Source organism: Fulmarus glacialis, unplaced genomic scaffold (assembly GCF_000690835.1).
Source record: "Fulmarus glacialis isolate BGI_N327 unplaced genomic scaffold, ASM69083v1 scaffold10774, whole genome shotgun sequence".
Classification (NCBI taxonomy): Eukaryota; Metazoa; Chordata; class Aves; order Procellariiformes; family Procellariidae; genus Fulmarus; species Fulmarus glacialis.
Genome location: NW_009206090.1, coordinates 1 through 15,790, shown reverse-complemented (window position 1 = coordinate 15,790; position 15,790 = coordinate 1). Strand labels below are relative to the sequence as shown.

At 37.2% G+C, this 15,790-nt stretch overlaps 1 protein-coding gene across 1 annotated transcript; it reads right to left on the bottom strand.

Annotated features, from left to right (window-relative positions):
• Positions 1-265: 265 nt before the first annotated feature.
• On the bottom strand, positions 266-15,782 carry INPP5K (inositol polyphosphate-5-phosphatase K). The gene is made up of 12 exons (XM_009575620.1): positions 15,748-15,782; positions 13,049-13,156; positions 12,248-12,356; positions 9,211-9,327; positions 8,733-8,905; positions 7,063-7,174; positions 6,374-6,483; positions 3,858-4,050; positions 3,471-3,608; positions 2,847-2,930; positions 1,457-1,561; positions 266-364 (listed from the first exon to the last, which is right to left on the bottom strand). The coding sequence occupies exons 2-12, from the start codon at positions 13,066-13,068 to the stop codon at positions 266-268; spliced, it is 1,260 nt and encodes a 419-aa protein (XP_009573915.1). The 5' UTR covers positions 13,069-13,156; positions 15,748-15,782.
• Between the last annotated feature and the right edge of the window lie 8 nt (positions 15,783-15,790).

The window sequence follows — 15,790 nt, the reverse complement described above, 5'->3', positions numbered from 1 at the left end:
ATCACCTTAAAACATACAGCATTCATTAGGTGCTATTTTTATGGTTCTCATCCAGTGCAAGAGACTTACTCTCCCTGTAACAATAAAAATATCTGTTTGCACAATAAATTATCTTCTATGAGATTACAAAGTTTCTGAACAATCCTACCTGTCTTACTTGCACTGCCTTACCCCATCTTCTAAGAGTAAAAGCTTATAATCACTAAGAAATAAATAAAGAATTATGAGACTCCTGAATCAGGACCACTAAATGCTCTTTCTGCCTTCAGAACTCATTATGCGATTCCAGATTGTCAGGTTTCTGCATCCAACTGTTCTCTTCCTGTGACAGATCCTTTTCTATTAATGTTCTGTTAGGCTGAATCTAGAAGAAAGACAGTAGTTAAAAAGCAAATTAACATATGCAGAAAGACTGTGTTGCTCTACACTATCAATACACCATTATATAAAGATGTCTTACATACTTGCTAGAAACTGAGAAAATTAGAAGTGATGCACCTATGCAGCAATTACGAAACAAAAAAAAAATCTAGTAAAAAAGCACTAAACTGATATCAAAACATTAAGTGTCATCCAAAAAGAAAGGCATATGGTGTGTTGTATCCACATACAACTGATAACCATCCTGCAGAGTTTGTGGTAGATATCAAGCTCAGAGACAACTGAAATACTGGGCTCTGCAATATTTCCCACCAATATAGAAAGAAAAATATGAACAGTACCACTGAGATAAACCAGCCAGCCCAGCAACTTTCATTACTGTATCCCCTAAGGTAATGGAGTTTCACAGCCTTCTAAAACCCCTTCATCCAACAGCAACGCAGAACTTCCACTTCAACCATTCTACAACACATTAGCACAGCCATGACAGCATGGAAAATTATACACAAACAAAATGATTTTGGCAAAAAGTGCTTGTGTAGAAGAAGCAATGCTTGGTCACTTCATCTTGTCTGTGCAGGCTAAGTCATCCTTTCAGAAATTAAACAAAGAAGCCTGTTAAACACGTAACTTGAGTTCCAGTTGTCTGGTCTCTCCCAAATTCAAGTGACTAATTATACAGGAAGCGCTTCTGTGCAAATCTACCACAGAACGGAGCACAAAGAGCTCACTTACAATCTGTCAGAAACTTGGCAGCATTTAAGTTGAGTTCTCATCTTTACAGAAACTAGGGACCTAACTGACAGAGCCTGAAGTTCCAAAAATGAAAGCTGAGAGAGAGAAACCTGTCGTATTTCATCACAATGACGTGTTGCAAAAATAGCTACTCAGAGTCTTTTAGCATATCAGCAAATTCTTTTATGGGATGTTAGCCAGCACATATCCTTTTTGCAATTACTTCTGCTGCCACCTCCCCCAGGATTAATACAGCTGCACACACCTATGTTCAGATGCATATGAGAACAAAAGAAATAAAAATCACATCAATGTTAATCAAAGCTTCCAAATATATTACCTGAAAAGGCTGGCTGATACCAACTATTGACTGCAAATTATTGCTATAATAACAAAGCAAAAATTCTCCTCCCATATCAGGTATTTCTGCAGCACTCATGTAAACCTGTCAACAAGAGTAAGAATAGGCAATGGGCAATTTCCACAAAGAAAGAAGCTTTAAAAAAAGCAGTCTCTGCCATTCAGGACACCATAAAAATTGGTATTTACTATTTATAAGCAAGTTTTTAAACGTAAGCTAAAAAGCATGAAGACAGAAATAACTCATGAAACCATCTGAAAACTAAGTCAGGGAGGAAAAGCAAATATCCTTCCCCATGTTAGCAAGCTGACTTGGTTCAGCAAGAATTAGATGAAACCCAGAGCTGTTGGATGGGAAGGGGCAAGGTTCCACAAGCAGCAAGAAGGGAGACGAATTGCCTCCTGGTGACAATAAGCTGTCAGAGGCAACAGCAGAGCAAACCCACCACCTCCGTTTTGTACTAAAGATCCTAAAGATCCTAAAGTTCCTCAACTGCAGCCCACAGTATCCTGCTAAAACAGCGCTCATAATGCTTAGATTTTTAAGCTTAGTGATAGGAGATGGATAGATAGGATGATATCAGAGAAATTTTGAGATTCAGAATATTGATACAATACAATTTGGGCTCTTGTTGCAAACCTGATGCTAATTTACATCATCTCTAAATTAAACTGCTTTCCGTTGTTGTCTGGAAAACCGCATCCATCCTTCCACTCACTGTGTATCCAAAATTAAATTTGAATTTGTTCGTTCAGATAAATACCTCTGGAAACAGATAATTTGTATTCAAAATAAGTTTTGTTTGTTTGTTTGTTTTAAATCATTTTAGGTAATCACTACTAGAAAGCTATGTAACAGGCAGCAGTTTTTAAAAAGGGACCAACATTCAATAGTCAAAATGAAGAAAAGTCTAAGAAACCCTAATCTGTAGCTGTATAAGATATCTGGAACTAATTGTGTTAGTAACATTAGGTACTTACAACTGTAATGAAAATCACACAATAAATATTTAACATACATTGAGCAACTTTGACAATCAGATGAAAAAATGGACAGTTACTTATTTCAGTGGCAGAAACAGACCAAAATATAAAATGACAGTAGTTTTTAATACAATGAAAAGTCACTACAGGAATAAATTGCTTTTTCATCAATTCCCTTAAGCAGTATGATCACATCTGAGAAGGTGTGCTAGACTACCTGAAAATTAGTAAGAATTAGGAAGAAGCATTTTAAACAATATCACTCCCCATTAGCTTCAACTGGGAAAGAGGATACAGAACCCGTAAGGGGAGGGGGATATGGAACAAATAGACCTCAAATGCTACTCTGTGGAAAACTATATTAGAAAGAAATATAATTGGCTTACTTGTTTACTGTCTTTGTTTGAAGAAATTTCATCATCTTCTACCCAAGCGTAAGTAACATAGTCATTCACATGCCTGAAAGCCACCTGCAAAGAAAGATGCAAACCATCAGCCTTCCGAAGGAAACAAAAACCATACTACATGGAAAACTCAAAGTTGTGAGAGAGATGTTTACTACTTCACTGAAGTAATTAAAACAATTCACTTTTAGGATCAAAACATTTTGGGGGCATGCACAAATCTTTTGTTTCTGAGAGGGTGCGAATGCTCTGTTCTCTTACCCCTCCACTGACTTTTATTTTTCTTCTTTCTTTGCTGTATAAAGCTTTTTGAACTGCAGGCATTAGGGAAGGACAATTCCTTTTCACAGCTTCTGCACCATTTTACTTAAATAAATCACCACATTATCTTAGCAGAGAATTTAAAGGGCGTGAAAAAGCTCGCATGCTAATGCAACTAAACTGTTGCCATACAGAAACTAATGGCAATCAAGGATACACAACCATTTCAGAGAGTTTTGCACCAGCAAGAATCACAATGTCCTATGACAGAAGACTATCAACTACCTCCTCCAGTAATGTTCACCATCTTCATAACAGTAAAGAGCCATGATGCGGTAACATTACCTTGAAGAGTCCAATCCAGTCCCAAGCACTGCTTGGGAATTCAGGCACTGCAGAATAGCTGATGAGAACATCATGTTCCGCACTCCACTCACCCTCAGGATTCAGCGCAACCAAAGGATCTGATAGAAGAGGCTTCAACTAGACAAAAGAACAGAATTTAAAGTCAGTCAAGTCTGTCATTCTTTCAGTTATTCTTTTCAAGTTATTCTCTGCCACAACTGCTGTGGGACTCTTAACTGAATGGAAATAACCTGAAAAGCAATTTGCTGCCTTCACTATAACCAGAATGAAACAGAGATTATGACTTACAAAGTTTAGAAAATCAGCTTCTCTAAGGCAAGGCTTAGTAAAACAAACTTTTTCTTAACAAAATAACTGGGACAGCACCTCAAGCCCAAAAGTTCCTGTAACAGGTTTGTGATCGCTGATGCCATAGCTCATGTGACTGATATAGTTATGCAAAGTAACAGAAATTGTCTGTTCTTCTTCAGAGAATTTGCCTTCTTTTGATGCATGCTGGCAGAGATTTTTCACTCTCCAAAGAATTCTGTCAGTCCACGCTGGCTTTCTTTTCTTCTCACTGCAGAAGTGTAAGATAAAAGGAAATGAGAAGAAAAACAGTTGCCAAAAGCTAAGAATACTGTGCAAAATCTACTCAAAGTTGAAAGACTGTCAGATACATATTAATAAAAGAAGGCAATCACATCCAAGCTTCATTTTACAGCTCTGTTCAATATGCTTTACAACCAAGGTTTCCTTAATTTGAACTCAACTCCATTTACCACAGGTAAGTTTCATAGGTTTCTGAGAGAGGAGTAAAATGAAGGGGAGAAGGGCATTTCAATGGGTTAGTCGGCTTCATACAGGAAATGATACTTTCTCCTAAAACACGCCATAAAAACATGCAAGAAAATTGAGATAATACAGCAACTGCCCCAAGCTTCAAATGTATAGTCATTCTGAGAAAAGGGGCATAAACTTAAGGAAAATGTAGGAAGAGTCTGAACGATGTTTGAAATTATTCAAAACATTTGAGAACAAGTTTCTTTTAACAACAAAAAAACAAACAAACTTAGGTAGCTTATACTAATCACACGTGACAGAGCAATGCTTTATTTAAAGTTCCTCTAACTTGTACTAGCCTGTATTTCAAGTCTGTAAGCTATTGCTGTCTCATAACAAAAGGCTTTAAAAATTCCATAATCAAGAAAGTTGCATCTGCAACCTGAACTGGGCAATACATCAAACTGTAATCAGAGTTTCCTTTTATACCATATCAATAACAACAGAAGACATGAGCCTTTCGTGGTTCTCTCTGTAGTGGGAGGAAGACTTAACAGCAACTCTCTGTATGGATGTATCACTTCAAATTGAAATGGAGAAAAGATCATACCCTATGGAAGAGGAATTAGAATGGACTGGATTGAATTATAAAAGTTAATGAGCAGGATGTGTAAGGAAAACTGTCAGTTTAATAACTTTGAATATCAAAATCATCATAAACTGGAAATGCCATTTAGTTCAATATTCAACATACTTTTGTTTTACCCCTTCCCGTATACAAGTCTGACTCACCTTTAATAAGGTGGAAAGATTTTAAATGACTAAGGGGCCATATCCCACTTACTCCAGTAATTATATAAACCGACAGAAATCTTTATGAGCTGCCATATGTCTGCTCTGCTGTGCAAGAAAATACCAAAAGAACAGCTTAAGTTAATACAGTCACTATTTCAGAGAAAACGGCATATTAGATGGGAAACAAAACCTCAAAATCCACATTGAAAAAGTATCAAAGATAACGAATTACTGTGTGCTTCATATAAAGCACACTTTTCAAGGGTGCGTGCCTTGACATCTACTGATCACCCCCCATCCCACCAAAATACCTCTGCCAGCTTTAACAACAGCAGAATGCACACAGTATGCGTAAGCATACTTTTTGTTCTTTAAATGAGCCAAGACAGACTATTAGGCTATGACTCATTCTTAGAATGTCTAGATTTGGATTATTGTAAGTATTTTTTGTTAACTGGATTTACTGCTGGTCCCATTATATCTTTTCACACTCAATTAGGGAGCAAAATGTCTTTAGATCCAAATGAATAAACTTCCAATAATAAGTGCAACAGCAGAGTAGACAACACTACAGCTTTCAGACAGGTTCAGAAAATCCCTGAAGAAAATCAGCTGTCATCTGATTTTCAAATATTTCACAAAAATCAAATCAAAAGCTCGGGAAGGAGCATTGTTTTGATTCTGAAATATTTACAAATCTATGAAATCCAGAAAGTTCTCTTCTTACTTAAACCAAAACAGGGACTTCTGCTCTCTGGAAGTAAAGAAAAAGATCAGTACAAAATCCCTGTTTGGACAGGAACTTATCTTTCTGTTGAAACATAAGACTAATACTTAACAACAAACTTTAGTGTCAGAGAAAAACTTTGGAAACTTAAGCTACTCCATTTTCCACTTAAAATAATTTATAAAGACACATTTACATTTATTTTCAAATACCAGCAGTATCAAATGAAATGCTTAAACAGAGAAGGAAAACAAAAATTGGAGACAATTACTCTCTTCCTTTTGCTCATTTCTGACAACCAATGGGCACTTTTAGTATTAAAGAACAAAAAAGAAGTGGCTTAAACAAGCACTGGTTTATTCTGTTAATCTAGTCTTTCTAAAAAGAAAGCTGGGTTCTTTCACTATTTTCCTCATGCAATCAGCAGACTCAGGCTTCTTCAGCCAGAAATATTCATTTATTCGGACCTGACCACTGAATGAGCCTAACAGCTCAATAGCCCCATCCAGGAAATTCAGGTTTGCTTACTAAAGTGATATTTAGTCAAGCACCACATTCACTCTAATATTCCATGTCTAAACTCATCTTATGCTTTTACCTTGTATCATATACATCCGAATAAAGGTCAAACTTGTAGGTGGGTTTAAACTGCAGAGGACCCTCTATGAATTCCTGAAGAAATGCTTCCTTCTTTTTTGCCATATTTAACTGCAGAAATAAAAAAGTAACTTTTAAAGATTATGTCTAAAAATCAGAGCTTAAAGGGCAATTGGCAAAGGAGATGAGAAAGCGTCTTCCAAGAAGAATTCAACATCTCAGTCAGTACAACATATCTGGAAAGGTAGATTCAGAAGTGCCTCTTTGTTACTTCCAGAACGCTTGACACAATCTGTTTAAAAGTTTTGTAGCAGTTCTACTCAAAACAAATTCCAGAATAAGCTTCTCTTAAAAATAATTCTTGGGAGAAGAAAAAAGGAGGAGAAATTAAGGTGAGGAGCAATTCACAAGCCATGAAGTCCAAAGAAAGCTTCAGTCAAACATGAGCACTGTAAATGAGTAAGAAACTAAACAAAAGCAGAAGAAGTTTGCAATTAATTGGGGCTAATGACTGAGAAGTGAGAGAGCGAACAGCTAGTTCTGTTCCACCTCATGATTACTCTGAATTTGTGTTCTTCAACAGAAATTAGAAACTCAAGAGGTAATGTTAACTACCGTGTTGTGTTTGTATGCATTAAAAACCAAACCAACCAACAAACCAAAACCCCCAAACAGATTAAGACAACATACCTGGTCCTTTTCCCACAGCAGATTGTAACGCTTGTTATTTATTGATTCTCGGACAAAATGTATCCCATAATCTGCTATCCGGAAGTTTAGATCTCCAAACCAGAAGAGAACACTTGAAAAAAAAAAAAAAGAAAAGCAAAAAACCAAGGAAGATTTATAGGAATCCATTAACACGAAGGAAGAATTCAGTAGAATATAAGACATTACGCTAATTAGGTGCTCTAATCACTTATATTACTTAACCTAAACAGCTTAAACACAAACATTAAGTAGTTACAGATAAGCTTACATAGGGACAACCTGCTGCTAAGCAAAAAATTTAAAGGAATTGAAATAGTAAATTAAGTCCCTTACATTCTTGCCGCTTGCTCATTACTGCCTGGGTATTAACTTATCCCAAGTCTCCTAATGACTTACATCTCTATTAGAGACAGATTTAGAATTAAATTTTAACAGTAGGTAAAATAATTCACAAAATTCATGACCTATACACCAGTTGGTTATGTTAATCCACTAACTCAGAGCTCTGGTTTAGTGCCTTGGGAAAGCACTAAATACGGGATAATACGGGATACATATTGGGTGTTCTATTGTTATTAGGAAAGAAAGTTATTATTATGAAGCACTGGAGTGTATTATCAGCAATGTTTTAAACAACAGGAAAGCTGTCTTTTCAAGTAAATTAACTTCTCTTTGAAAATCCCTACTTTCAACATTTGTTCAGAGGTGGATACCCCAAACTTTACCTTATAGAAACAAAACTTTTATTTTAATGCCATCTGTAATTTCTTCTTAGAAGATGACAGTAGGTGATTTGGTACATGCCCATGCACATAATCAAGAAAATGAAACACATTAAATTGAAATATCAAACACTTATACTAAGGTAGGAAAAGTAATGATTTTGAAACTGATGTGTCATACATTTTTACCTAATTTTAATGAACTCATTAACAATTAAAGTAATATTACTTACATTACTATCTATTCTGGATTTATCTGTCCTGGCAGTTTTGTAGGTATAAAAAAAATTTTAAAATTGCCAAACTACAATGTTTTTCTCAACCCTTTTTTAAGTGGTTCTATTACCATCTTTAGACTCCAGCACATGAAAACAACAGAACATACAAATAATTCCTGCAGAATTAAGGAACAAGAACTCAATTAGTGGCCCAAATCAGGTTTGTTTTGGGGTTTTTTTTTGTGAGACACCTGAGGGAAGTATAATTCATATAGCTACAGAAATCATCAATCAAGGTTTTAAAGGCTGAGAAGCCCTTAGCCAGATACTAAAATTACAACAGGAATAAAAACTGCCCAAAACATAATACAAATCTCCCCCAAAAAGGCAGGAAGATAAACATTTAATAGTGATCTAAAGGATTTTTGATATAAATAGGCTTTAGCTTCCAAAGCTCTCCAGCGCATCACATGTGCAGTACATACGCTAACAAATTTAATGTAATTTAAGACTGGAAGAGAACAGTCTTGCAAAATAGACCTCCATCTTTCAGGTTATCTCTTCCTCCTAGGATTCAAGGTCAAGGCTGAAAAGACATTTAAAATAAAAACGATGGATGAAAACTCCAAAACCAAAACTCTTCAGTGCATGAGTTTTACCATACAACAGATAAAAAAAACACAGACAGAATAGGGTCTGAACAACTCACTCATGATCCAAGGTACTTGGAATATTCTCTCCTTCAAACTGCATTTCCAGAATTTTCTCAAAGTCATCCAGTCGCTGCTCTGTGTTCTCCATGTGAGCTGGCAAGTGGCAATTCATGAAACAAATTGTATGACCATAGAGGGACATGCGAACGGTGACTCCTCCTTTGTTTCCCTGGTATGGAAGATTAACAATGTTCTCTGAAACTATAGTCAACACCTGCAAACGTAACTATTAGGACCACCTATAAATTTTTAAATCTTGCTATTTAGATTTAAATGAATAAGTTGTTGTATATCAGCTAATAAACTGATGCAATTACAGTCAGTGCTGCACACTTGCATGCAGGGTTCAAACAAGTGAGTCTCACTGCTTGTCAGTCTATTCGTTTTTAAGTAAACCATATATACTCTCTCCCACCGTGAAACTATTTAGAGGCACAAATAACCAAGGCAATCAAGTCTGGGATACTTTCTTACCCAGTATCCATACAGCCCTGTGCGTGTGTAGTGGGTATGAATGTCCCGTATGAAAGGAAGGTGGACGTGCTTCACAAAGATCAGAAGTAGTAATCCCTGCATGCGAACGGAGGAGAGCTGGAAGAGATACGAAAGAGGGAATGGTCATTTCCAGGGAGGTATTCGGAATTCCTTGGGTCTACTTCATAGGACCTTTAGGTGAAGAACGCCATAGCAGAAGTCATGCAATTCCCTTGCCAAGCCTGGCTTCAACACTGTGACACAGTAAATGCAGACAGATTTCAGCGCTGTAAAGAATACATTCTTAGGTAGAGTTGCTTATAAACAATTTTGATGAGTCTCTCAACTAATTAACATGAGTTGTAACATTACATTACAAATCTGAAGTTGACCTCAAAACGTGCATTTGCCCAAACATCTTTAAAGACCTTTCTTCTGCCTCACCAGCGTCTTGTTTCTACCTTTAAGCATCCTGTTCACGAAGAACCAAACCCTTGATTTTTCACCTATAATCTTAATAGTGCACACCTACAAGTCCTCCAACAGGAGCAAGTTTTTCAAACTGAAACATCCTTCAGCATCTAACTAATCATTCTAAATGCCATTAAAATGTCTAAAAAGCACAGCAGTTACTCCTAGGCATTTGCAAAAACAATGAGCTGCAAACAGCAGTAACTCTTGCTGGCAATGCCTGTAAAAACTGATTTACCGAACACTTCCAAAGCAAAGATGCTTAGGAAGCACGTAAGACACTGTTTAAGCTTTAAGGGGTTTTTTTTGTGGTTTGGGGTTTTTTTGTGTGTGTGTGGAAACAGCCTAGCAAAGATGTTCTTCATTAAAAATTCATGAACTTTACAATGTTCTTGGCATGAGACACAAAATTCATTTTAAGTGTTTGTTTTAATGATAACGATTCAATTTAAAATACAGACATTGAAATATATTAATTGTAGTTCAATTCTATGTTGAATGAACTTAGAGAAAGACTACATTAGAATAAAACCTGATATTAAGAATAACACTGACTATACAACTGCTGGAGAAGTACACAAACTCAGCCCAAAATTTAAAACAGAATTCCTCCTTTCTTTGCCTCCACATCTACACAATTAAATGATTTCAGAATATATGTTAATGTTTTCATTGTCCTTGAACCCAACAAAATACTAAACAGTATGTTGAAATGATGGATCGCAATTACTAGGTAACGCATAAATATTTGTATCTGATAAGACATTTGGTATAACCAGTATTTTCCTTTCCATAATTATGTTCATGAGATACCAAGATCTTTCAGTCCCTTTATTATTTGCTATATTTCATTCTGTTGTAGGCCAGTCCCGAGACGTTTCTCACCATATGAATCCTCTTCTCTCTGTAGGTCTTGAACATCAAAACACAATGGCTCCCTCCTCTGCTGGAACTAGCACTAGTCCCACCAATACGTAGGGCCAAATCAAGCAAAGACCTTTCATAGAGGCAACGCAATTCTGTTTATGGTGAAAGAATTGACTGACTCCAACCAACTTAACACTCTGAAAATGGACACTGCTATTGAAGGGACAGAATGCCCCAAGGATGACAACTACCCCTCTACACCCAACCTTGTCACAGCTCAGCAAAGAAGGGGTAACTGTTCCTCTCCTCTTCAGTCAACTTCCCAGATAAGTCCTAGCATAAGCTCTCCTCGCTGCCGGTTTTATTTTGACCTGGCTTGATAGTCCCCTCTTATTATTAGAGCTAATCAAGTCCGGCTGAAACCATTAGGTGGCAGCATCCATTCATTAGTGTGTCCAAAGTGCCACATTTCTAAATTAGAATTCAAAATCAACCATGCATACCACTAGGAATTCTTTTTAACTGTCTGTATACAGGGCCTGAATGCCAGCCCACAGCCAGATTTTGAATGTTTATCAGCAATGATTTACACTAGAATGAATGATGGATTTTTTCCTTTTTATAATTCCCAATGGGTCCTTTGTTTTGTTTAATTACAGTTAAAAGAATGGCACAACTGCTGAGTCTGGTTAGCATGCAGATAATACAATCATTTCAGAAAAATCACCCTGAAGTAATGCTTGATTTAGAAAACCAATAAAACATTCAAAAGGCTTTTAATATCTCTTTATTAGAGAAATTCAAGATATCCTCCTATGTTTATTGTTTGCATTTTTAAAATAGTTAGTACTTTAGCTGATCTTATGCCCCAGATATTACCAAAACTCTTGTCATTTAAACTACCATACAATGTTCTAGGTCTTCAATCAAAAATAAAGACCAGAAAAATATATATACCCACTAAAATCCTGTTTTACATATATGCAATTTATTTTCACCTGCAAACAAGTTGGGAAAAAAAAAAAAAAAGAAGAAGAAACCTTACCAATCTTAACGAAAATCACTGCCATTGTTTGGGATATTTATAGTGAAAGCAGGTACTTAAGCAGATTACATTAGAAGAATCACAATACAGTTCCCCAATATTTCACAGAGCAAAAAAATTTTCTACAAATAAGAGAGAGATAGAGATATTGTGGCCACAAGAAATATGCTGTTATAAGTTTACATCACATTGCATTTTAAATAATCTTTGTTACTCTGTTCCTTGAGAATGTGTTCATATTATGACAGGAGTATTTTTCTATTCATCACATGGTTCTGCAGCACTTACACAGGCCATTGTCAGTATATCATCTGAACAACTTCTTGCTGTTTGTCATCTGAGCTGCAAAGGCATCAAAACTGCCCAGCTATTCCAAATGAGAAATGAAAATCTGTATGTCCAATTTTTACTGCTAAAATTAAGGACATTATTAATAGAGAAATACTAAAATTGCCTTTATCAACAAAGCAGGAAAACACAAGCGTGATGAAGAATCACTTCTAACATAAGTGTATCTATGGAAATGACTGACGCCTGCAAAAAACACTATCAACTTATCTTTTATGGAGAGTTTGAGGGGAAAAAAAATCTGAATGGAGCTGGGGAAGACATTTTCCTTCACTGCTGTAACACTTAAGAGATGTAAACAATTACCTTGATATATCCCAATGGAGACAATACAGTCATGAAAAAAATGCTCCATGGATCATCAAATGCCAAGTCAGACAGAAAATTTGTGATTCTTGAGTTCACCTCCTGCAAGCTGAATACATCAAGATTACTCACACTGTATCACCTGGTTTTGACAGAATTCATACAACCTCTTCAGAACACAGACCACAACTTCCTAACAGACCTCTCTCAGCGTAAGTCAGAAATTTCTTGCTGTTCAGTTTCTCATTTACAAGCAGTTTAACCCACGCACAGGTCAAACACATCTAACACTGAGAAAACCAAAGTTAAAGGAGCTTATATACACCTGAAAACAGAGTTTAAGACAATACTGGACTCAAGATATGTTATGACAAATAACCTGACTGTCAGGTCTTTAAAATTTCAAGAAAGTTTGGAAAACATGATGGCAGATTCTGCCTAATAAGCTTGCACTAATTTCTTTAAAACATACTGAATTTTGGATAACTTTCGTATCAAAATCAATATGCCTCTATGCGCCAACAAAGAAAACAGCAGCCAAAAACTTTTTGTGTGTTTAGAAAAGAGGTATTCTATATTTTGTCACAAAACAACCACAGAAAGGAGAGAAGATTCTCTTGCTATAAATCATCTCTGTTCTAAGTCACTAACTCTAGTCTTCACCTTCTGTTAGCAATAATGTTAAACTACCTCCTAGGCAGTGATTCACATAGCACAGTCCTCCCAAAACGGGCAGTAAGCTGTTGAGACTCAGCAGTTTTGCAATAAACTTACAAAGCAAGTTCTCTAACATATACTTACCCTATAACATACATATCCATACTTGGGCCCAGTGAATTGAGCTGAAGTAAACTAGTGACATCAGGAGGTGGAGAAGCTGTGCCCACATTCCAGGTAACTAAGTGTAGTCTACAAACAAGCAAACAAAAATCAAACAAAACCAATGCTAAAATTGAAACGTGAACAGGTAACCAACCCTAAGAGCACCTAATTTCCCCACAGAATTTCTATCTACAGAAATTTTCTGTCACTTTTCATCAATCAGAAGTGTATTTATTAGCTAGCATTAAAAAACCCCCACAACACCACAAAAGCAATCAACTACAGGGAACAAAACCTGAATTCTTGCCACTTATCCTTCAGCTTTTTCCCCCAGATAAGGAAAGCTTCATCTAGAGTGCGAGACACTTCTTCATGAATTTCATCATCCGAACTGATGTCCTCTACACAAGCCATGAGCTGGGCTACTCGTTGACGGAGCTGCAAGCGGCCACTGGACCCTGTGCTGCTGAAACTTGCAGACCGACTGCGGAAGTTGTGCAGGCTCTCTAAATCGTTTAGGGAGAGCGCTGCTGAATCTTGAAATGCATCTTCACTACTGAAGGATGCCATTTGCTCAAAAGAAAAGAATAACTACACTCTGAAGAACTAGCCCATTAAAATCCTAAGTTTAAAATAAACAGATGGCTAAGGGTCTTCCAGATGAAGTTTTCACTCGTGTGAAATTCAGCATTGCTTCTAACGCAACAGGACAAATGTAGATGCAGCAACGCTGAAAAAAACTGTAGCATTACCACCACACTCAATGGGTTGTTACAAAAGCTGCAATCACATTCTACCTCACACAGTGAATTGTTTCTTCATAATAGATTTAATGTGGTTAATTCTATAAGCTCAAGATTTAAAAGAATTTACTGTTGATTTGAATCAATCATGTGCCTCCATCTGTAGGCTAGTAGAAATATAATCTCCAGCTCCCAAACATACAAATAAACAGTTCTGACCAGAGCCAAGCAAAGGTACTGTTCCTCTTGAGCCCTGTCAGAAACATTCGCATGTCGTAGGACTTGCTTATTGTTTCTTTATAAGATGGTAATTTCAATATCAGAGCTTCTAAAAAGGGATTCACTTTACCGTCAGTCTTGTAACATGTCAGACAGACTTAAAAAATAAGCTGTTAATTTGCCATCCATCTTAAGGTCCTATAAGGACCTGTAAACACTGATAGTTAAATAGTGAATCCCACCAATACATCCATTATTAGGACCATATTTTTATCCCCCAGCCAACTGCCTGCTCAAGGTGACACACAATGTATGTGGAAGAGCTGGAAAGTGACCTTGCATACCAGACTAAAATGATCCATAATTTCTCTCACCAATAGTTTCTCTTTGTAAGACTACACTGAAGTCAGCCAAAAGCTATTCTAAAACAAATTTCTAGGGGGGGGGGGGGAAGGTATGCTGCAGATCTAATTCTGCCATCAGAGATGCATCACTTGGGAACACTCTCCAGTCAGTAACTTTGTAAGCAATTATCTGATTAAACAAAACTGAAATAATATTGAAGTCATCAGTCATTACTGACAGAAACTAAATTCCTCAAAGTGCCCAGTATCCACATTACTGATAAGAACCCAGGAAAGACTGCAGTGCTAAAATTTACACCAAAATTAAAAATACTTGTAAAAATTTCAAGAACATCCCTAATAATTCAGTTTCACTGTATGTTATGACTATGTCTGCAGGAAAAACGTAATAGCGAGGAATGTACATGCATCTGCAAAGCAAATAACCTACAGCATTATGCAGTCCCAAAGGTCTACTGATGCCCCCGACCACTTCACAAGGCGGTACCAGTACTGCCCACAGTAAGGAGTGGAGATCAGGGTGATACCGGTTTTCACCTGATGCCACAAAGGCAGCCTTCACCAAAGGGAGGAGAGGAGGATACTGCTCAAACTGTTCTGGAAGCTTTCAGTACCACCAGAGTACAGTCTCAAGTATGCTTCCTGCAAACACGTTCCTAATTACAAGCAAACTGATGAAGACATTATTTAGTGTCACTGATTCATCAAATTACTCCACAGCAGAGAATTTTTTAGGGTCATAGTGTCTACCGTACTGTATTAAGATGACACTTAAGATCTTTGAGCAAATATTAGTGCTCATTGTTTTTCTTTTTTTAATTTTCCAGTTATAGGCAGCTACTCAACTACCCTTTGAGTAGACTTCTCTAGTGAACCAAGCCCACAATGCGAGACACCGCAACTTATCGCCACGCAAGACACAGCGTGAAGACGCAATGTAAAAACACCGAAAAAGCAGAAGCTAAAGATTTATTCAAGCTCCTTCCTCCTCACGAGAAGCGACAAATTTGAGACACTAGACACACTAATAGCCAGCGCAGCAGATCTTGCCCTCATTAAACGTAAGTAGGTCTCTGGAAAGCCCTAAGGACCCAAACAATACTCAGTAAGCCTCCCTGAAACGCCTCCAGTACCGACGCTTTCAAATCAGAAAATCAGCTTTTCTCCTCTATTTCATACGACTACGTAACATCGCCAATTAGTATAACTCCCTGTTAACAAGCAGAAATACAAGTTTCGCTAATTCTCAGCTAATTACATAACGACTCAGCTACTTTTCTCCCGTCCTGGGAAAAGCCGCGCTCAGACCCGCGCCTCACGCCGAGCCGCCCCTCCACCCCCGACCGCTCACCTCAGCTCCCTGACGGCGCCGCGCTGCGCCGGGCCCGCAGGCT